The sequence below is a fragment of the Leucopleurus acutus genome (genome assembly GCF_964270905.1).
Source record: "Leucopleurus acutus genome assembly, chromosome: 21".
NCBI lineage: Eukaryota > Metazoa > Chordata > Mammalia > Artiodactyla > Delphinidae > Leucopleurus > Leucopleurus acutus.
This window is the reverse complement of record NC_139163.1, coordinates 18908844-18933954: the sequence shown is the minus strand read 5'-3', so window position 1 is coordinate 18933954 and position 25111 is coordinate 18908844. Positions and strand designations below refer to the sequence as shown.

Below are 25111 nucleotides of genomic sequence, written 5' to 3'. Positions count from 1 at the left end.
TTGCCCTATTTTATAGTTAATCAAAACTAACATTTTGTTCCATTGCACGTTGGACCATAAGTAAAAGTACTGAAGTAGATTTTCCATCCTCTTTTATTTCCATGTTTTGAAATAGCTTTGCATGGTTTTCAAAGTCATTTAATTTAAAGTAAAATACTCTTAACCAGTACACAAATATAATTCAAGATTTTACTGTTAATTTGATATTTAATCTATGCTGTAGGATTTAGGACATCTCATCATGTTAGATGAAATAATCAGTATTTTCCATTTTGTTTATGACTTTTTTTTCTTTTTGTTATGACTTTTTTTTCTTTTTGTGGGATCTTCCTGCACCAGGGCTTGAACCCGTGTCCCCTGCATTGGCAGGCGGATTCTTAACCACTATGCCACCAGGGAAGTCGGGGTTTTTCTTGTTTTTTTTTTTTTTTTTTTTGGCTGCATTGGGTCTTTGTTGCCCTGCACGGGCTTCTCATTGCAGTGGCTTCTCTTGTTGTGGAGCAAGGGCTCTAGGCGCACAGGCTTCAGTAGTTGCAGCATGCAGGCTCAGTAGTTGTGGCGCACCGGCTTACTTGCTCGGCGGCATGTGGGATCTTCCCGGACCAGGGCTCAAATCTCTGTCCCCTGTCCCGACTTTCCTCTTAAAGATGTATAATTTTAGTACGGTAGGACAAGATTTCACACATCTATGCAGGATATATACATCTTGCAAATGTGTTTGTTTTAAAAATTGTTTTGTTAAGCATTTGAGTTATAAAATTCTAACTTGTTGTCTAAATATATTTGCTATTAGAAAACTATAGTTAAGCTGGGACAAAGTGAGAGAGTGGCATGGACATATATACACTACCAAATGTAGAATAGATAGCTAGTGGGAAGCAGCCACATAGCACAGGGAGATCAGCTCAGTGCTTTGTGACCACCTAGAGGGGTGGGTTAGGGAGGGTGGGAGGGAGACGCAAGAGGGAGGAGATATGGGGACATATGTGTGTGTATAGCTGATTCACTTTGTTATATAGTAGAAACTAACACACCATTGTGAAGCAATTATACTCCAATAAAGATGTTAAAATAAATAAATAAAAATTTAAAAAGTCAACTATACTTTAAAATGAAATAAAAATTAAATTAAAAAAAAGAGAAAACTATAGTTAGTCCATGGAAGAACATTTAACTGGCAGTGGGGGAGGGGAACACTGACATCTGCAATGAAAGTAAAAGAAAATAATATTGCTGGAGCAATAGTATTTAAGAAAAATGCTGAATGATGGAATTGGGGAAAAAATCCTTGTATTTAAGGATAAGCAAGTTTGATTAGGATTTAGGTAGCCTTAGAGAATATAAAAAGAATGTTATTAATAATTAACTTTAAGGACAATTCGAGGTGGATAATGATTCTTATAGTTCATTTTGTGTATAAATTTGTTTTCCTTAATTTTTATCATTTTTCTTACTCTTAAGTTTGTTAGACATATAGAAGGTATAATTTTATTTCTGTTTGTTTTATCTTAATGGATTATTTTAAAACGAATTGGATAGGCAGTTAGGAGAGAGGGATAAAAACATACATGAATATTTGAGGAGGTGACTCAGCAACGGTTGTGAGATATGAGGTATGGGATATTGTTTTGCTATTTGAGAACTGAAATCACATTCTTGAACCTTCTCAGTGAGGGTTCAGCTACCTGCTATATATTACAGATTCTGAAATTTTTTTGTGTTAGCATTGTTGAACTTGCTAATAAAGGAATTGTGTCCCTGGTAGATTAGATAAATGGAATATCAGTGTGAAATTGCTTCACAACAATAGAAATGACTAATCTGAATTTCTTAATAATTATTCATATTGAGAGTTTATGTGTGTGGCACTGTGTTAAATACCTTATGTGTTTAGTGGAAATACCTTTTTTTCCCCCCATTTCAGCAGGAAAAACAGGTTTACTGAAATCAAGAGAAGTAATTAAAATTACAGGTCTGTAACACTACAGAATTCTAAATTATAGGTTAACTTTGCAGGAGGTCATTAGTGGATTTGTTCCCATGGTATCCATGGGTAGCAGGCCTAAAGTGGGTTCATTAACTGAAATATTCTTATGAGGATGAGGTCTTAATCTATTTCAGAGGACTATTTTAATAAGCAGTATTTGTATTTATTCATTAATTATAGTGGCTGTCTATATTTGTAAGTGTATAAAATGTATTACCCCCCATCCCCCCCCCAAAAAAAACAACACACAAATGTTTCCCCAAACTATTCTCTGACCAATGTATACTCATAGTAGGGGTGGAAGGTCTAAGTGCTTAAAGAGGTTAGTAGATTGAAGGGATCTGGGGAGAGATGCTAGCCCGTTGAGCAAGAAAGCCCATAGTGGTGATACTCCCCCCTAGTGGTGGAGCCTGGTAACCCAACACTTTAGAGCGAGGCTGAGGTCCCATTCTATGGAGAATTTTTTGTTTTTTTAAAAAATAAGCCACAGGCCACACAACTCATCAGAACTAGAACTTGGGTTGCTTCTGTAACAATTTAGATTTAAATTCAATACCTCCTCTTTAAATTTATTATTGTCCACTTATAAAACCTGTGGTTCTGTAGCAGTGGGGGGCATTGCTTTAATGTTAGCTTCAAGCTAAGTCTGAGGAGACTTTATGAAGGAAGTAGAGAGGTGCAGAGTGGTATTTTGAAGGTAGTGGTGATGTTTGTAATGGAGTTAAGGCTCCTGATGAAGAGAATGCCTGAATTTCTGAAGGAATGATGGCTTTTGAGACCTTGGGAATGATTTTTCTAGATTTGAAGATAAAAACATACTCATATTTCTAGTTCCAGTCATTAAAGTATGAATTTCTTTTAGGATTCATTTATATTTTTTTCAACTGTGATACACAGTATACTAACTGAAACATTTGATTTTAATACACGTGTGAACATGATGTTGGAATTCTTTCAATTTATTACATTGATGTATGCTTTGGGCCAGTTTTTCTCTCTGAAAAATTTGTTTTTCTACACGCACCGTGACTACCTGTAACCTTATAGGAATTGCATTTTGTGGCTTGCTTCATACCAGTTTTTATGAATATATTTGCTTTGTTTACATATACTTTGTAAGAATTTATTCAATGATAGGTTATTTTTATTGTGGTTTGTTTTTTAGTTTCCAGAATTAACTGAAATGCAGTATCAGTATTTACTTTTACATAACACCTTGGATTATACGGGACTTCATTTACTAGTAATTTTATTGTTTTGTTACCTGCTGTTTACACAGAATGACTTATTTCCTGTGGAGTCTGTGTGGAATACATGATAAAATTTGATTTCTCTGGAAAAAAACTCCATTAAATGAACTTTAATACAGATATGATGAAAAATATTTACTAGGTTTTATCTCCCCACAATTTGTCAAATGGATTGTAGTTTTTACAGCTTCACATTTTACACTCACTTGTTAAAAGTATTGTTGAGCTTATTAGAGGCAGTTTCCCGTGGTGGAATGAGGAGGTGATGCAGCGTCTCTGATACGCAGTGTAGAGTTTGCAGTCAGTCAGCACAAGTAGCTGTCTCTGTGGTCTCCTGCAAATTGCCTCATCTTTGCAACAATACACACACACAGGCAGTTCGTAGAGGAAACCTGAGTGGTTAGTAAACATATTAAAATATTAAAATGCATATAATATCATTGATCATGAGGGATATGAAAACTACAAGAGATGCTATTTGTTACTTACCAGCCTGGAAGAAATTTTTAGAAGTCTGACAGCTGTAGGGTTGATAAAGATGTGGGAAAATAGGAACTCATACATTGTCGGTGGGAGTCTAAATTGGCATAATTAGTTTGGATAAGCCATTTGGCAATGCCTTACGATTGGTTACTAACTGTTTTATGTGCTGTGGGCGAATTTGACAGTCTGGTAAAGTCTATGCACTTCTTTGCAGAATAATTTTTAAATGAATAAAATACATAGACATACAAAAGATAATAACCTCACTGAAATACTGTTATCAAAATATAAATGTGATTCAATAATGTTTGTTTTTTTGTGAAGTCATTTTATAACAAGAATCTAATGACAGGTCTTATAACTGAGTTCAAAGTAGTGAGGAGTATAAACAATATCTAGAGCTATCAGCAACAAGCAGAATGAAAGAGGAAAATATTCCTGATTTTTATTGGTTACAAAGTCACAGATACTGTTAATTCTGTGCTGTTTGTTGTCTCTATTTATAATTGAAATCGTAAATTTTAGTTAGAGATTTGTGAAAATGAAGATATGTTTTCCGTCCTTTCCAAGTTCATGGTTTCCCTGAATTCTAATCATGGAAGCAGTGGAGACCCAGTTTAAGAACTCTTGCAGAGAGCGTTTATAAACCACGAACGGTGTTCATTGTTTATAAGAATTTTTTTAAATCTTATAAATGGTTAGAATTCTTATAAATGCTCTCCAGCAATGGAAATAAATAGATTACACCTGTATGGGTCAACAGGCATAGGTTTTTAAAACAAAACTTCGACTTAAAAGTTTCAGTATGAAATTAGAAAATATTATGCTAATTTTAAAAACATATAAAACTATATTGCATATTGCTGATGATTTCATGTACCTGTTTTTGTGTGTGTCTCTGTAGATAATAAAGATAGGTTTAAAAGAAATAACACTTTTGCCTAAATGGGAGAGAGGAGAATAAGATGGGATAAAGAGTTCAGATATACCTGCAATGTTTTAAATGTTTATGTTAAAAAAAATCTCAGACTTAATAATAATCAGTTACAGATTGCGGGTACATAGGTGTTTGCTTTGTTATTCTTTGTACTTTTCAGAATTAAAACAGTTCTCAAACATCTTAAAATAATGATTATGATGAAATATTTCATTATAGTATATAAATAAACATTGTAATAAAAAAAGAAGTGGTACAGAGACAGATTAGTTGAAAGGGGATTAACTTCTTTCATTTGCTTCAGGTACATATAGCTTATTCCTGTACATAATTGTACTATTGATATTTTGTGACTAATGCAAGTATTTGTTTGCTTTTTGCTTTTCTATTTAGATTGTAAAAGTAAGCCTTTAAATAGCAGTTGACGTTTATGGTAGCAGAATGGAAACTCAGTTAATGTGGTTAGGACTGTGTTACTCTGCAATAACTTAATAGCCCTTAATTTGTCCATTTCTGGCATGTTTTTCACCAGAAAAGCTCAAAATTTTATCTTTCTAGACCCAGGAAAACGGTTTTATTTGTTGGGCTTATATTGGTTTCTTGTATCTCTTCTCTCTAATGGTTCACTAAGTTAGATCAGAAATATCTGGGATTGCTTTCTTCACTTTCTTAGTAAAGAGATACATAAAATCCTGGTTATTGAAGAAGAACTTTTGATAAATACTCCAGGTCATTTTCACTGAAATGAACTAAGGTGTTCGTCAATAAGGATGAACGTAATGGTAACTGCACAAGTTAGAATATAATGAAACGTCTTCATTTTCTCAAATACCAACCTGACCAAAAAGTAAGGATTAGATTGAAGTGAAGTGAACAGAGCTTCCAAGAGCATGGACTCAGTCCATAGATAGGAAGGTTAGTAAGGAACTGCAAAGATGCACAGGGTAACCGAGGCAGTCCCTGGCTGTGTTGCACATTTCTTCCTAGAGAAATCAGAATTTCTTGTCTTTTAACTATTCTTTTTTGGATATCTCTTTCACTGTCTCTTTCCAATTGGCAATAACTGTTGTTTTATTGTTTATAAAGTAATACAGGTAAACATTTCAAATAACATAGAAACTAATAAAGTAGAATAAATACACCCCTGTAATCTTCACCTCTAGAAATAAACCATTATCAATTCACTATATATCCTTTAATATTTAGCATGTATGTAAAATAAGTTAATGAGTGAATAGCACATGTTTATTTTTAAAATATGAAATAGTTCTTTACGTAGTGTTGTGATAAGTAATCCTTTTGGATTTACTTAAAGGTAAGTTGTGACTATCCCTTTAGTAAGTTTGTCTCATCTTGTTAATGACTATAATATGTTCCATTTCATACCATATTATGATCTAACCAATCTCCTTTTTATGGGCACACATATTATTTCCAAATATTTGCAATTATAAACAGTGCTGCATTGAGTATCCTTTTGAATAAACATGTGTGCCTTGTCTGATTCTTTCTGTAAGATAAATCCCTAGAAATGGTATTGCTGTACTGAACGGTACATGCATTAAAATTTTGTATGTATTATTAGTGTGACCATGAAAGATTGTACCAATGTATGTCTATATTGTTTACCTTAATATTTTACAGTGGTGTTTTTAATATAACATATTATATTCATATGTGAAGTGGAAACAAAATGTTTTTATAGTATTTTTACCAAATGAATATTACCACTAAACATATGGGACCTTATGTACATACCACTTCCAAGTCTTAGTGATCAGCTTTCATCTTGGGTTGCTGTCTCTGATCATAATAGCAAATGTTTTTAAAAGAGTAATTCTCCTGCCACAAGGGGATGGGGAAAGAGTGTCTGGACCAACGACTATGTTAGCCATGAGAGAGCTATGTTAATTCTGTTTCTGCATTTCCAGTAAATTGTTCCATTACTTAAGTTATACAAGTATTTGTCTATGAGGCAGGCACCAGGCTGGGCACGGGGGACACGATGAATGAGACACAGTTCTGGGCTTTAAGTTCTGGGGTTTATTTTAATAATTTAGTGGTAGAAACTGATAAGTAGCTGATAATAGGCAACTATTTAAAAAACTAGCATTGTGGTTATAAAATGACATTTGTAAAATAATACCCTGTAACAAAAAGCAAAATAGAAATGTTCACAGATGAGAGCAAAAAAATTTCACAAAACAATTTAACCACCTAAAAACAACTGTCATTAATGTTGGATGAATTTCATTTTCCTCCAACATTATGAGTATTTTTAAACCTTTATAAAAGTTGAAAGAATTTTACAGTGAATACTCAAAAATACCCACCACCCAGATTTTACAATCAGCATTTTACTGTGCTTGCTTTATCATGTGTCCAATCCTATCATTTATCATCCATCTTTTTAAAGTAAGTTGCAGAAATAAGTATCCTTCTTTGCGTCTACATGCATAGATTAACTACTATTTTAAATAGTACTGTGTTTTAAAGTCTATATTGATTAACTATGTGCTATAGAAGATGTAGAAACTTTGTACTCTTACATTCCTTCCCAAATTCCCTTTCCTGTCTCCAAATATTTGATAAATTACTTTGTTTAATTTTGGAACATAACGCAAGTGTTATAAATCTTGAGCAACCATATAACGTATCCAGACAAGGATATTTGTGAGAGAGAAAGGAGGTACTATTCATGAGTACGCTGGGACAGCGAGTACAGCTTGGGTGCTCCTAGGCAAATGAAGATGATCAGACTGTCTATAACAATAGCTGCTGGAGTTGTTTATTATTCTTAGTTTTATACTTAAGTGTATTTGTATTTAATAAATTAAACACTATAGTCAACATTTAGTTTTTACCACAGTTTATTTCCTGAGTTCTTCATTTTGAGTCACCTCTGGCTGGATTTTATCCACAGCTTCTCCTTTCCTGAGTTCTTTATTTTGATGCATCTCTTGGTTGGATTTTATCCTCAGGTAGTCCCCCCACCTCTGTGACTGGGTCTAATTTGTACTGAATTCATTAATTTTTTACTTGCTTTGTTACCTTACATTATTTTTATACTTTTAATAAATAATATATTTCAATATGCTATTGTTCTTTTATTATCCCTATAATAATAGGGATAAATGGAACAATAGTAGAGGTATCCCTTATCTGGAAAGGGAGGCACGGTGTGAGGTTAGAATATTGTTTCTAATACTACTCAGTGTTTTCTACGAAAAGCCCCATGTAATTAGTTTCTTTGGAGGTTTTAATGCCCCCAGTTTTGGGGTCTCTGCTAATAATACAGACTTCGGTTAGTAGGTAGCTGTTATAATTTTGATAGTATACTGTTTATATGAAATGACCAAACCCGATCTTTTGTTCTATCCAAAGACTTGGCTTGCTTCTGCCATTTGTAAGTAATTTGGTAGACGAAATTCTACTTAGGTTAATAAAAAAGGTATTGGAAAGCTTTAAAGTATATTAGAAGCTTTGATTTCCTCTTGGCTTGCTTTCTGTTGGATTCTATTTAATTTTTTTTGGTTTTAATAATTTTACCATCACAAATTTTACTATCAAAAATTTATATGACTCAAGAATAAACCTGCTGAAAAAAATCATCTCTTCATTTTGCAATTTATGGAATAATGTTTTTATTTTTCCATATTCTTGTAATAAAACTTTTCTTCAGCTGTAACACGTAGTACGTTGCTCTCAATAGTGAAGAGTTGTATACAACCACTTCTAGAACAGAGCAGATTATTTTATGATACAATGCATTATTATAATAGGGTACCTGCTATACTTGTTGATGCTGGTAGTGACCATCCTGCCTGGATCTTTGCTCTCGAGGCAGTAAGGCCCGATGGCTATATACAGCCTCAAGTTGATTTTCTTCTCTGCTCATACAGCTACTCTTATTCTTTGTATCTGGTACCTGTTTTACAGTGGGATATTGATACAAGAATAAATGTCTAACAGAAGGATATGAAGGAGTTCAGGAAAGAAGGTCTCAGAAACTAATGCAATAGTGGAATAAAAATGGGATGCTCATTTAGCCCTTGTCATGATTGTTCCATATTAAAATGACTTCATATTTTGATCCTTCAAGTGAAAACATCATGGTCCCCATTTCTAATGATGTTGTCTCTTGACAGGAGAGTATTGTACTTCAGCAGTTTTACAGTGAAAAAGTCACAAAGACAACCCACGTGAATTTAAGAAAACCTCCTCCCAAACCAAAAAAAAAAACAAAAAACAAACTGTGTTCACTTTATAGTAAAAAATAAAACAGAATAACCCCCGATTCTAAAAAAGACAGTTTTTGACTATTTACATGACTTTGATTTATTTATCTGTAGATAGTTAGTAGTTATTTAGTTGTAGTTAGTATAAACTTTGCCTTCTATCTTTCCACTTAATGTTATAATAGAATTTTTTCACTAGTTACAGACCACATATATATTATTCTAGTCCCTATTATTTCATTGTTTTAATATGCTCTTTATTTCCTGGCTTTTTTATTTTTATTGCTGTTAATCACATAACTATGTTCAGATATTTTCCTTTGGAATTATTTTTTAGGGTATGTTAAAGTAGATGTGATTACATCACACTGATAATAATTTATTATTTTGTATCAATGTTTTTGTGTAGGGCCTTACTTTTTGGGGATGAGATGTATTTCCTAGTATACCTGAATTTATATAATTCCATACATTCATTAATCTAATGTTGTTACTACTACTAGTATCAAATACAAAATATTTCAAAACACTGTGTGATAGTCTCTGTGTGTTTTCTCTAATAAAATTAAGGTATAACGGCATTTAACCTTAGGAATCTTAAAATTTATTACTGCCATGGGATAGGTTTTTCATGGAACAAAACATTTTGATATTTTTCATTGTAGAATTCATATTCATGTGTTTATGTAAATGCACTACTATTTTTGTGAATTAGGAAATCCTAGAATAATTAAAATTGATAATAAATTCTTGAATTATTAATTTTAAATTTGACCACAGTACTTTTTAAGTTCTTATGGTTATGTCAATTATATATACTATAAATATGCAAGTTCGGGAAACAGTTGCTTTTATAATACTCTTTGCACTTTCGAAGCAGTGAAAAAATAGAGCAAAGAATCTATGATAAACTGAAGTTAGAAATCCTTTTTTTTAAAGTTACATTTGAATAGGAATAATAAATTACAGATTCTTAGTTTATAGCTTAAAAATTTTACAGATTCCATTCAGTAGATACACAGTGTATGTAGAGGGAGCTTCAGGGCCAATCAGGAGCTAGCCATTCTCAGGATGCTTTGAAGGATACAAAATCATGGAAATGTGGATCTTTTCCTAGGGAAATTTTCTGGGGAGAGTTCAGGTTAATAAAGTCACTACTTAAAAGAGTGTCACTGGAAATATTTTTACTGAGTCTCTAGAAAAAGTTCACTTAATTGAATATTGTAGCACCATCAATTGAAGTTCTATCCTTTCTACAAAAGCATGAATGTTTGAAAAAATATTTTCACCAATAACTTTATTTCTACATTTCTCATTCAGCTCTGAATTGAATTAGATACTGTCTTTAACATGTTGGACTTAAAAACTTATGTAACACTCTCCCCCATATAAACTTGTAGCTGCGCTGGTATTGGCCTTAGGTAGCCGGCTGGGTTCCCTTTTCTGTAGTTACACAGCCAGGTTCTCTTTAGGATCTACACTGAGGAAGAATTGGTCTGGGGTTTTCCAGTATTTCTTTCTTTACTTTTAAAGAGCTTGATATTAAATACATCAAAGAACTCTCAGTATGATTAATGTATTTTTGAATCTCTCACTTTTTCACCTTTGAAGTAATGATAGTTGAGGTTTTCCTGTAGAGTGTAGATTACATTTCCTGCAGAGGTACGATGATTTGCCGAGTTCTTACCTAACCCTTTGTTTGAATCTTTGCTCTCTTTATGGCATGTGTACTGTATGCATTTTTTATTTTTGATAAAAATGGTGTATTTGTCCTATTTATTGTGTAGCTCATTGAGGTCTTAAGGCTGAGTGCCCTTAAGGCTGTTGGTGATCTTTAGTGAACACTTTGTAATTATCAATACATGGAGTGGTATAATCTCTGATATTTTGATTTCTGGAAGCATTCATTGCCCCTTATATTTTATTCAAATCTGAGAAGAATGGCATGATATTAAGAAAATGAGTAAGGATTTTGGGGATCAAATAATTGTAGAAATTGAAGCTAACTTTTTTCCCAAATGCAAAAATATGCATCTGGCTGCTTCTCTTTGCCTTGTCAGTGGGCTTTGATTGAGCCTCTTGGATATTCAAGTTTTGAAAAGTACAGCTCTCTTTTCCTCTCAGAGACTTTCTATAAAATACAAGGAAGGACAGAAGGGTCATGAAGTTTCTGTGGGTCACTAAGAGATACCTTCAACATGTACTTCTTATTCTCATTCCAAATTTATGTCCTGTGAATTATTGTAAGCAAGTTAGTGTGGCTATTTTTTCCTTCCATTTTTATTGAGATATAATTTACACATGGCACTGTATAAGTTTAAGGTGCACAGCATGATGATTTGACTTACGTGCGTCATGAAATGATTACCACAGTAAATCTAGTGAACATCCATCATCACGTATAGATACAAGATAAAAGAAAAAAAAGGTTTTTTCCTTGTGATGAGAACTCTTAGGATTTACTCTCTTAATAATTTACATGTAGAACATACAGCAGTGTTAATTCTATTATGTTGTACATTATATGCTAATACTTGTCTTTTTCTTTTTTTATAGTTCCCTGTGCTATACAGCAGGTTTTCATTAGTTATCTCTATTATACATAGTAGTGTATATGGCACCTGAACAAATACTATGTAGGTGTAAATACAACATAGGTGACTAGAACAGACACATGAATAGCTATCCCTCTGGCAGATGTTTTTTTAAGACAAGAGACCACATACGTATCTTTGTTTTGGTGCATCTGGTCATCATTAAAATTTACCTAGGGATAAAATGCTGGAAAAAAATATGGGTATAAAAGTATTAGTGAGATTTTTTTTTTCCTGTTTCAGCTTCACTTTGGAATGAACAATTTCATTACATGTTGTTTAGTGAAATGTACCATTTCTTTGTATTTTTGTTACGAATTGGTTAAAAAAACATGAATTGAGAAAAAAATTGAGTAATGTCATATGTTGGGGACTGGCATATGTCGATTATGCCAGTTTATTAATAGTGAATTGCCTTACAATTCAGTTTTTATAAAAACATCAAGATAAAAATAGAGGGCTGGGCACCTATAGTTAGTGTGACTGAGTATCTTACCTTCATTAATATGTGGGACCTGCTGGCCCATGATTTTTACAAGGTAACAGGTAAAGACAGGGTTTCTTCCTTGAAGATTCTAAATTTTAGATTTCTTTTTCCTTTTAGACATGGTAGATATATGGCATCTGTGTCTCTATTTCCCAGCCTTGTGCCAGCAGCAGACAAAACTCAACGGCTCACACCCTCTTTACTGATAGTATCAGTGTGGATTTCAAAACTGCTTTGTACTGAATTTAAATTAGCTGCTACCAGTCAGTTAGTGTTCACAGAAATAAGATCTTGTGTGTCATCCTTTCCTGAGCTGGCACTAAGCCATTTAACAGCAGAGCCACAGCCGTAACACATCAATATAAGCAACGTATATTTTTTAAAGCTAGAGCTTATTTGCTGTAAAGCCTTGAGAGTAGGATCTGTTGTACTTTCATTTTCCATAAACTTAGCATAGTGCTGGTCATGTATTTAGTAATCCACAATGCATGTTTAGAAATTTAGCACAATGTTTGCTATGTACTAAGTACTCAGAGAACATTTGGTAACTCTTGAGATTAAAGTACTAATAAGATTAAAAAAAACACTCCCTCTGTAGTTATTCTTTTAGCAACCTGATTGAGGTTGCTGATAGAAATTAACCCGAGGAGAAGGGAACAGAATTTGAGTGCCTGTACTTTTCCGGATGCTGTGCTAGGAGTTTTCCATACATTAACTCATTTAATTTTACCAATTTGTGAGATATTATTTCAATTTTATAGATGAAGATGAGATTCAGAGAAATAATTTGGTCAAGTCACACTGCATGCAAATACAGAATCATCATTTAAACTTGAGCCATTAAATTCTATTTTTAAAATGAACATATGGTGCCTTTTCAATTTTTAAAGGTTGCACTGTGTTCCATATTATGGATGTTTCCATGCTCCCTTCACTACACAGAATTCCCTTGGGCATGATTTCGTTTCAGGTTTTATTCTCCAGTGGGAAGAGAGATTCATGAGCATCACTCTCTTCAAGAGACCAAAAGGGACACACAGACAGAGAAGGTGGGGAAGTCTTAAAGGTAGTCCTGGGCAAGGGAAACTGTAGCATGAAGAAAAATTCCCAACAAAGAGGGGTACAAATGGCCCTGAAAAGGGAAATACTTTGAAGGAACAGATACACCCAACCTTCTCTGTAAAGAAAATCACATGCCTGTCACAGAGAAATGCAACATAGAATAAACCCTATTTGTGGACTGTAGCTCAACCTGTGATTCTTTCTTAGTAGATTTTAAAAGCATGAATTCACATTAATCAGATTTCTGTTCCTTACTGAATATTTCTACTCCATCACCTTGTAACATTTTCCTTTGAGAATTAACTTAACCTTCTTTACAAAAAATGCTCTTGAAAGTTTGAATCAACCATGATGCCCTAAAAACCTACCTTCCTAGACCATTTATTTCTTTTTCTGTGCAAAGATGACTAGTTCAAGATGCGATGAGGTTTCTCTTTCCTTATGTAGTAGTGTTGTCCTTTCTTCATTATGTAGACTCTTACTTTTTTTTTTTTTTTTGGCTGTGCTGCATGGCTTATGGGATCTTAATTTCCTAACCAGGGATTGAACCCTGGCCCTTGGCAGTGAGAGTGGAGTCCTAACCACTGGACCACCGGGGAATTGCCTTAACATTTTTATTTTGAATGCAATGTGTTCATTTGAATATTAGGCTATTGGTTGCAAGAATTTTTCTGTAACCTCTAAAACCTGTAAGATTCTGCAGTGTGTATAGATGTTTAGAGTATGTACTTTGGAATAAGACTGGGAATCCCCAGTTCTACCATTTACTAGCTTTATAATCTCGGACAGTTACTTAATGTCTTGGTGCCTCTGTTTCCTTGTCTCTAAACTTGAAATGTCAATGATTCCCCCATCATAGGATTGTTATGAGGATTGATGAATTCATTATACAAGAAAAGCATTTCGTACAGTACCTAGCACGTAGTAAGCACACAGTAAGTGCTAGCTATTGTTGTTATTACTACAGATCTTTAAGGTGCATGACTGCTATGTTTTACACCTTTCCCTTTTTATTTTTTTGTTTCTAGACCTGATTTGTTAATATAGTTGAGTATCTTCAGAAATTATTGCTGTTTATGTTTTTTTTCACATGGAAAGACATGTATTTGGTTTACTAAGACTATTTTCTCCACATATAGAAATTATTGATTTACCTCCTTTTTAAAATTAGAATGTTTCTTTAAAAAAAAAAACAACAAAAACCCAAACTAATAAACCTCTGTACCACTTACCATGGTAAGGTGTTTTATCTCAAACAATAGGTCAGCAGTACCTTTTCCTCTAATAATGGGGGATTTGAGGCTTGTCAGATGAGTAAAAGTGAGAGCTCACTAGAGATGTCAGTTGCTGGTTTAAGGTAACTGGTGTACTTTTTAAAGTCTGTTGCAAGTAAAACCACTTCAGGGTAGGGCAGTGGCGAGAGCTACCATTCCTTAGACTTCAGCTTCATCCTCTGTGGATTAAGCTTATTATTGCTGTGCTGCTATGGTTGCTATGTGAGTTTAATAAGATAGCACATGTGATGTCCATAGCATGGCGCTTAGCATGTCTAAAGCATTAATATTCTGAGACTGTAACTAGAGAAAGATAGACTTTTATTTGAAAATATCTCATTATTTTTTGTCATCTAATATTTAATCTGAATATAATGTTCTTCACAAGTTCTCCAGTAATAGCCAGAATTAAAACTGTGGTTCTCATGTGTTTTGATATATATTCAGAATATGTAGGAAATTTGACAGGAAAAGAATTGTAGACTACATATAGGATTATAGTGGTAATATCACCCTTTGTTATCTAACAATAGTGAAAACAATACTTCCACCAATACTGCCTTGTATTTTATAGAACTTTATAATTTACAGAGGTTTTTACCTATCATCTCTCAGTATATCACCTAGGTATGTATTGGAAGGTCAGATGTTAATAGACGAGTCCCTAGGTTCTGAGAGGTGAAGTGTCTTGGCCAAGTTTTCGTGTGTAGTGACCAGAGCGCAGCCCTTTTTCTTTTCGTACAGGACTCTTAGACTGTGCTTGGTGTGCTCAGGTGTCATACGTCTCATCAATTAAGATTTCGTCTGTGCCTAGGTCCTTAGTCCTTCTTAAATGGCACAGTTGAAGCCCTTCTCTTCCGACCACTCATTCTTTCTTGATTTTCCAAGGCTAACAAATTTCTTATAGGAATACAACCCTGTAGAGTTTTTTACTTCTCAGACTTTTTCAGGTAAAATGGACAATCTAAAGATTAAGAGCGTTCTGTACAGAGGCTAGAGTGTTACTTTCACTGTCACCCCACCCTGGAAGAGAATCTTCCTAGCCCCCACCTCCATGGTACCGTTTCGCCTCACTGCACCTCCCACCATCCCAGTGCCTGCTGCAGTAAGCCACTATTCCTGACTTTTAGCACAGTAGATTTTTTCCTGTTTTTGATCTTACTATAAGTAGAATCACGCAGTGCTCTTTTGTGCATATGTGTCTTTCGCTCAGTTTCCTCTTCGTGAGATCCCTCCAAGCTGTTTGCATGTTGATGCTTGGAGGGGAATTGAGAGTTGGGTTGAGGCTCCCCATTCTGCCCTTGCTAGCGAGGGCGGGGGTGGAAGGGCAGTGTTTCGTCTGTGGTGTTTGGCTAGACCAGAGCAGTTCGTTTTTGTCTTACTAGGTCACCCTTTTTTGTCCTTTGGGTAAAGAGAGCAGGCTTTTCTTGGGGTTTTTGTTTGTTTGTGTCCATTGGTGTTCTTGGATTGCCAATGTTTCTGGCTACCAGTCTGGGATGGGTGAGGCTGAAACACAACTCAGGGCACTCACCACCACAGTCTCTTCATTTTGGGGTTGCCAGCCAGCCTTCCTTCTTCCCACTTTCCAGAGCCTTCTTATGCTTGTCTTTCATATGACCAGAGTTTTTAGCTGTCTTTAGTGGGGGATTAGGGAAAAGCATACCTATTCCATCTTTCTGGAAGTGAAAGTCTACTTTACTTTTGATATCTATTTTTATAAACTTTTACAATTGTTAGGAAAAATAGATGAAATATTTTATGCATATATGGTCAGTTAACAATGACTGTTCACCAAAACAAGAACTTTTAGCAGAAATGAATTTTAGGTAAAATATAATCCCACGTAATTCTTTGTACTTGAAGAATTTTAACCCTGTGTAAATTTAAATTCCTGTGTTTATTGCAGAATCTTTTAGCTGAGAAAGTAGAACAGCTGATGGAATGGAGCTCCAGGCGCTCAATCTTCCGAATGAATGGTGACAAATTCCGAAAATTTATAAAGACACCACCTCGAAACTATTCTATGATTGTTATGTTCACTGCTCTTCAACCGCAGCGGCAGTGTTCTGTGTGCAGGTAATGTATGTATTTAAAAAATTAAAAACTATTATTGTATGATTATATGTTTGTTAGAGTTAAGATAAAAGAATATAATAGAATTAAACATTTGTTCAATGTTGTAGTCAACTATAAGTGCATTTAAATGTAAGCTCAAAGTCATTGTTTTCTAGGAAATGACTTTGATAGGCTAATATTTTTATATTGTATAAAATATTTAACCAGTCCACATGTAATCATAAAACAGATTTTTTTAATCTTTATGTCCTGTATAAAGGTACATATGTTATAGAATTTGGTTCAAATATTGCCTTGTAGGTCACCTACATATATCTTAGGGGCAATGAAGTAGCCCCCTTAAACATACTCTGATTAAATAGTTTAATCAAGAGGCCATACTCAAGGAAGTCTGTTTACTTTTCAGTACCTCTAATGATGAGAAATTTCTTCCTATGATATAGAAATTTCTTCCTATGATATGATTTGAAGTAAATGAAATATTTTTCAGTGGGAACATACCAAAGAAAGTTTTGGACAAGTATAAATATAATATATATACAACAGTGCTTATTTTAAATTAAACTTTTTAAGTTTGAGATAATTGTAGTTTCACATGCAATTCTAGGAAATAATACAGAGAAATCCTATATACCTTTTACTCAGTGACCCCCCCCCCCCCGCCAATGCTAACATCTTGTAAAACTGTAGCACAGTTTCACAAACAGGATATTGGTATTGATACAGAACAGTTCCATCACAGTAAGAATCCCTCCTGTTGCCCTTTCTAGCCACACCCACCCCATCTCCCCACCTCCGGAATTTATTCTCTATTTCTGTAATTTCATCATTTAAAGACTGTTATGTAAGTGGAATCATATAGTATATGACCTTTTGGCTTTGGCTTTTTTTACTTATCATAACTCCTTCAAAATCCATCCAAGTTGTTGTATTTGTCAGTACTTCATTCTTTTTATTACCAAGTAATATCCTATGGTGTGGATGTACTGCATGCAGTTTGTTTATCCATCCATCTGTTAAAAGACACCTGGATTGTTTCCAGTTTTTGGCTATTACAAATACAACTGTTATGAACATTCTTGTACAGGCTTTGTGTGAACTTAAGTTTTCACTTCTCTGAGATATATGGCCAGAGAGTCCGATGGCTGAATTACAATGGTAGTTGCATGTTTAGCTTTATCAGAAACTGCTAAAATGTTTTCTGGAGTGGCTGTATCATTTTAGAGTCCCACCAGTGGTGTGTGAAGGACCTAGTTTTTCCATATCCTCACCAGCATCAGTGTTGTCATTGTTTTCTTTTAGCCATTCCATGGGTATATAGTTTTAATTTGAGGTTTTATTTTGCATTTCCCTAGTGTAATGGTGTTGAACATCTTTTCGTTTGCTTTTTTGTCATCTGTGTATCACCTCTTTAGTGAAATATCTTTCATTCTTTTGCCTATTTCTATTTGAATTTTTTTTTTACTGAATTTTGAGAGTTCTTTATATACTGTAGATACTAGTCCTTTGTCAGATATGTGGTTTTTAAATATTTTCTCCTAGTCTATGGTTTGTGTTTTCATTCTCATAACAAGGTCTTTTGCAGATTTTAATTTAGTGAGTCCAATTTATCAGTTTCCCCTTTTACAGATCTTACTTTTGTTGTCAAATTGAACTCTTTGCCTAGCCCTAGATCACAAAGTTCTATTTTTTTCTCTTCTGTGTTTTTTTTGTTTTGTTTTGTTTTGCGGTATGTGGGCCTCTCACTGTTGTGGCCTCTCCCGTTGCGGAGCACAGGCTCTGGACGCGCATGGCTCACAGGCCCAGCCGCTCTGCGGCATGTGGGATCTTCCCGGACCGGGGCACAAACCCGTGTCCCCTGCGTCGGCAGGCGGACTCTCAACCACTGCACCACTAGGGAAGCCCTTCTCTTCTGTGTTTTTCTGAAAGTTTTATAGTTTTATGTTTTACTGTTGATCTGATCTTTGGGAGAAAGGATTCAGTCTTTCATCACTAAGTATGATACTAGGTGTAAGAGTTTTGTAGATGTTCTCTATCAGGTTGAGGAACTAGTTTACTGAGAGCTTTTGTCATGAATGGGTGTTGGATTTTGTCAGATTTGGGGGAGTCAATTGATAGGTTCTTTCTTCTTTAGGTTGTTGATATGGTAGATTACATCGATGGATTTTCAATCGCTGAATCAGCTTTGCATTTTGGAATAAATCCCACTTGATTGTATTATATTATTTTTATGTATTGCTGAATTCTATTTGCTAATATTTTGTTGAAGTATTTTATATCTAAGTTCATGTCAGATATCGATCTATATTTTTCATTATTTATACTGTCTTTGTCCAATTTTGGTATCACGCTGATACCTCATAAAATGTATTGGGAAATGTTCCCATCTCATTTATTTTCTGGAAGTGATTTGTAAAATTACACAGTTTTAGAAATTATGTTAATTCTTCTTTAAATGTTTGATAGAATTCTCCAGTGAAGTCTTCTTGACCTGGAGATTTTAAATTACGTATTCCATTTCCTCAATTGTTAAGGACAGTTCAGGTTTTCTGTTTCTTCTTGGCTGAACACTTTCTCTTTTCAAGAACAAACACTTGTAGCTCCACATTCATACTCTTCACGTTGTATAATCATCTGTAGACTTTAGATTTCTAAACCATTTTGAACTTTAGTGGAAACCAAAATTATTAGTAATATGGGCCAATGAAAACAATAAACCAATTTCTCTCAGACTAGCTTGCAGAAAGGTAATTTCAGGATTCTGAAATTTTCATGAAAGATTTTATCACAATCTAATAATGAGTATATGTTGGGACATAGCTCAAAGTGGGTAGAAAAGATGAAAAGCAAAATATTTTGAAAAACACCATTTCAGATGATTCCGAGTTCCCTTCCTATCAATTTGAGGACCAGTACTTAAGTGGACATTAACATTTGTCAGAATTAGGTTAGCATTAAGGACAGGGTATATTTATGTTTATCTAAGGGTGCTGAAAAGCCCTCCTGAGGCAAAAATACCATCTTAGTTGGCATTTGGTGTAACAGTTCAGATTCCACAAAAATATAAACTGTCCTCTGGCATCCTACAATACCTTATATATTTTAGGGAGATCATTTCTTTGCTTCTAAAAGTTGAATATATTGATTTCCTGTATTCACCACTGTTATGAAGAAATCTATTTAATTATTATATTTTTTGCAACTGTAACCTAGAAAGACTTTATTATCCAAGTATTTATTTTACAGTTACATATAATTGTACATATTTTGATAACAAACCACAGCATACTGTTAAATGGTATATCCTTTAAGTAATAATTTACTTAATGCATTATGTTGTTAAAAGGTTAAATATGGACCCTCAATTTTTTAATGACGCTTAGCTCAAAATAACCTTTATTTACTTGTTTATTACAGCCTTTTTTGTAATAAACTTTTAAATTTTAGAGTAGTTTTAGATTTACAAGAGAAAAAGATTGAAGTTATTAGGAAAAGTTAATTCATGGATCAAGATGATGGTGAAGTTGTTAGAGGAGAAAGGAAGAGCCCATGAAGGTTTAGAGGCAAATAAGAAGTGTAGAGCAGACAATGTGCTTCCCATACCTAGACATTCTGGTTTAATTGGTTTTCTTTGCCGGGGGGGGGGGGGGGTCAACACATTGACATTTTAAAAAACATGCTCTAGGTAATTCTAGTGTGCATCCAGTATAGAGACAGGGAAGCTAAGAAGCAGGTTCATGATTCACAGCTTTTTAAAATTTAATTTCGTTGAGGAACAATGGGAATGGATGAAGCCTTATTAGTTATTTGGATGACCATATAGCATTGACAGGGATCCTTTATGAAACTAGAATACTCAGATTTTTAGTGAAGAATCTATAGAATTAAATGATTTCTTCCCCAGTACTCAGCAATTTAGGAGCAAGAACACCCTCCATAGGGATTAACCTGTTTGCTTTATTCTACGAAGTGGATTAATCGGCACATATTCTGAGAATGCTAGTGAGAGTATATCTGAAATGTATAACTGTGGGTTAAAAGTTGGTTAGGGGGTCAAAGAAGCCAGGGGACAGCTGATAAACTAGGTGTGATACAATTAAGCTAGATTTTCACAAGAGTGAAGGAGAGGTTTTGTGTGAAAGGAGGACGGGGTTGAAAATTAGGAAATTGTAAAGAGTTGATTAAATAAATGAGTAAATTGCTAAAGTATAATGTAGATGATTGTGGATATAATAGAGAAGCTTTAGGAATGATAAGGCTGGGGTCTCATCTAGATTATAAACATGTATGTCGAAATAACTCAGGATTTTAATGGAACTGGAGAGGAAAAATATTAAGTGAGCTGAAAGAGGGATGTCTTGGAGTTTATTGGATGAGGTTGATAGATTTACATTATATTTTATAATATAAATTTAAAAGGAGGATCTGTTAAATAATTGTGATTGAAAAGTGGTCTGAGATCTACTGTCATTGAGCCAAGAGAGTACCGAATGTGACCCATATGAGCAGAGTGAATGAAAGAGATCTCAAGGGGACAGCCAAGATGGAAAGCTAAAGAGGAGTTTCAAGAAAAATTTTCAAGAAAAAGTATTCAAATTATATTCTGTATTATAAATTAAGTGCCTCAGAGGGAGTTGTAGATTCATTGAGAAAGGCACTCTATCATCAGCAGTCATTTTTGTTTAAAAACTTGAATTCTCCTGGGTCCTTCTGTGTCAGTGTAATTTGGGACCACTTCTATAATACTGCTATAATTTTTTTATAATTCTGTAGAGTCATTGAAATGTTCATAGCTATAAGTTTAAAAGAATAGTGCTTTCCTTTGTGAGATTTTTTCTGCTTTTTTCTTTTCTTTAAGAAAAAGTGAAATTTTCTTCTAGAGTTGACACACTTAAAGATTCTCCAGTTGCTTTTCTTTGCTGAATGGCTGATGAATGAGCTATTGGCTTCCTTGTAAGCCCTCTTAGCAAATCATTCTGCTCTTCTTTCACAAAGTCAGTTTCTTCACAAATCTCAGAATTCAATTCTCACCTTCCTCAGTGCACACATCAAACTCCTTGGCCAGATAAAGTTGTTAAATTAGGACTACTCAATATAATTCTCACCTCCCGTAAGTGTTAACTCCAAACTTCCTTTATCTAATTGTACTGTAAGGAATATTCCCCATAATTGCTAAATCTTTTAGATGTATTCTACCACAAAGTTACTTACCTCTACCAGAATTCGCTAAAAATTCTAAGAACAAAATAACCTCTTCTAAGGTTATTACTGTCATTCAATAGATGTAAGAAAAAACATCCAGATGAAGGAAAATCAAAAAGTACATGTAGAGTCAAGCAGGGTGCACATACAATCAAAGCTTGGTAATGTATTGGAGGTTAATATGTTGTTGGACTTCAAATAAATGAAAAAATGATTAGTAATTACAAAGGTATTTTAAAGAGGAGGGAGAATAAATTATTACGTTGATATATTAGATATTAACTGGCTAACATCTTTTCTTCTCTAACTAAATAAAATGATTGTTTATTATGTGTAAACTATTTGGGCAGTCCTGTGTTAGGTCATTTATATATATAATATCTCATGTCATTCTCATTACTCTAAAAGGTAGGACTGAGAAAAATCCATGTTTTAGATGACAACATCAAAGCTGAGAGGTTGTATAATTTACCCAAAGTCACAGAGCTAATTAATACCTGTCAGGGTTGGGTATATATATTTGTGACTCCAGAGCTAGTAAGTTTAATGCTTTCCTTAAGTGTACATATTCATTATTGTTCCTACCCTGTGAACTGTAATTTGCATTTTGCATTCCCAACTAAGATTATTAATCTCCTAGTGAAGGGATCCATCAGCCAGCATTCCTTAAACTCATTAGATCATGAAAAGCTTTCGTTCAGATTAGCATTTCATAGCAAGGGCTGGTGAGTTGGAGATAGCTGGCCAAGACCATGTGGAAGAGCTCATCAGCCTTTTGTTTCATTACAGTGAAGTCATATCTCTTAGGAGATTCAATTCTAAAGTGAGCACATAATGTGAGAATCATTTGTAGATAATATTACCGTGTCTATCTCTTAATGCACTGGTAAGTGCTTTCTAAATGGTTTTGGGATTACAACCCTTATCATTTCCTTTAGTCCTTGGATAATATTTCTCTATGGCCTTAATTCTTAAGTTTTTCTAATATGTCTGGCTACCTGGACAAAGTATTCCACTTCTTTGTCAAAGACTGGCAAACTCTCATGCCATTCACACATTCTTTGCCTGGCTTGGCTAATACGTGAGGACTGTTTCAGACTTGACTGAATCCATGACCAGTTTAATATAAGTGATGTTTTAGGGTTACTGCTGAACGCTGTCTAGTTTAATTATTTCTTTAGGTCGAAGGGATGTGATTTAAGTTCCCTGTATTAAATTTCCTCCTAGGTGTGTCTTCCTCAGATTGGATAATCCCAGCTCTTTTACAATGAATAAATGGATGTTTTCAGTGAACTTTAATTATCTATGAGACACTGTAGCATTCTCTGAGCTCTATTTTCTATATTATTTGTATATAAAGTCCAGATTTAGTCACCCATCTTATAATTTCAAACCTACAGAAAATTGAAACAGTAGTACAAAGACACCAGTCTACACTTCACCAAGATTTCACTAATTATAACATTCTGCCACATTTGATTTTGCTCATTGCCTTCAAGAAAGACACATAAGAGTTGTGAGTTTACATTTTATTCAGGGTCTTACTGGGGACTATATATAGCCTGGGAGACAGCCACTCAGTTAGTCCTGAGGAAACTGCTCTGAAGAGGTAGGGGAGGGGCCAGTTTACAAATTTTTTTGGTTTGGAAATAACATGCAGTCTTGGTAAAAGCAATAACACACATCTTGGTAAAAGATCACTGATAATTCCAAAGAACAGGTGTATGTTAATGATTTAGTGCTTTGCTATGTCTGGGAAGATGCAAGCATCTCGGGTCATTGAAATTCATCCTGAGATATGTGTCTAACTATCTAAGGGCCTGTTTATCCAAAGCACAGAGCGCCTCACCTGTTTTTCATCCTGAACTCCTCTTGGTACACTGTCTGTGGGTGACTGCAATGGTTGCGACTTAACCCCTGTGGAGGTGGGTGATGAGAGATGCTCTTTGTTCTTCTTTGTTCACATTCTTTTAAGTATAAGTAAAAACTGAGTCACATACCAGCAAATGTACTTTTAACTTGTAGACATCATGAAATATCACTGCTAAATATTTCAGTTTGCATATTTTAATAAGACATTCTTACCTAATCAGAATACCATTATTACTTTTAAGTGAAATGGCATTAATTCAATGACATAATCTGCTTTTTTAAAAGTACTATAGCAGTTATTTGTGTACTTCTTATTGCATCCTATCAGGAGGCACATGTTAGTTCTTTCAAACATCAGTGATGAGATCGATCACTTGATCGAGGTGGTAATCATTACATCTTTCTGTTATACAAGTATATCTTTCCCTTGTAGTAAGTGTTTGGGGAAGGTGAATGGGTTAAGAGGGGGGACACTTTGAGATAACGTGACTATCCTGTTTCTTGGCACTTTTTTACCCAGTGATTGTAATATCCATTGATCATCTCTGCCTGAATTTGATATTACATTGATGATTGTGAAGGGGTGATTTTTAAACATTCTGTCATTGCTTTAACATTAATTAGTTGGTATTCTTCTAGAAATGAGAGCTTTTCTTTCCTCCATTTGCCCTTCTGAGTATCTCAATGCAGAGATTCTTTTTTTTATTTACTAATCTGTTGCTGTGATTATTCTTCTTCAGTGTTCAAGTTGCCCTAAATTTGATCAGTGGAAACCAACTCCTGTGTCATTTACATGCCTCTGTTAGTCTTTGCTTTCTGGCTCAACAAAATATTCTAAGCCTACTTTATATACTTTCCCTGTCATGGAACTGCAAGAAGCATTTTTTTTTTTTACATCTTTATTGGGGTATAATTGCTTTACAATGGTGTGTTAGTTTCTGCTTTATAACAAAGTGAATCAGTTATACATATGTTCCCATATCTCTTCCCTCTTTCAAGGAGTCCTTCATCTTTTTGGTAGGAAGTGATATTTAGAAAGCAAGAACTGGGCAAGTTATACTGTTTGTATACAATGATAGTATCATTGCTTGCAGCCTTTTTTAGTAGATAGAGCTAGGATGTGTGTATGTGTGTACCTACACACACATACATACATACATACATATATAAATTATGACTTTAACTGGATCTCTCCTATTCCAAGCTAACACTGTAGGGTTTTTCCTCTATTTTCCCTATTCCATAGTTTTATCTCCTTTCTCCAAAATGAAAACCTGGATCCCAGCAATACTGGTGTATTTGCTCATTTGCTCTCCCTTTCAGTGCATATAAAATAGTTTTAGAATTACAACACCAGTATGATCTCTGAAAACAAATCATGAACTAGACTTCCTAATTTCTGCACAGTTCCTTTCTTCTTTTAGCTATGTGTCAGTTTTCTTAGCATACAACCTGTTAAGATTTTTTGTATGTTAGTATTATCATTTTTCTTAAGAGAACAAAAGTTCTGCTGACTCATAAACTGAGTTGCTACTATGCATGTTATATACAGTTTAATATCTCTTACGTTCATATACATTTTTGCTGTAATATATGTGTTGGAATCGCATGTTCACGTTAGAATTGTTTTCCAAAGAAAAAAATAGATG

At 34.3% G+C, this 25111-nt stretch overlaps 1 protein-coding gene across 1 annotated transcript in view; it reads left to right on the top strand.

Moving 5' to 3' along the window:
• TUSC3 (tumor suppressor candidate 3) overlaps positions 1-25111 on the top strand; it is a 182181-nt gene that overhangs the window by 44671 nt on the left and 112399 nt on the right. Inside the window, exon 2 of the mRNA XM_082863857.1 lies at positions 16219-16388. Coding sequence (XP_082719983.1) covers positions 16219-16388 — 170 coding nt within the window. The remainder of the gene's footprint in view (positions 1-16218; positions 16389-25111) is intronic.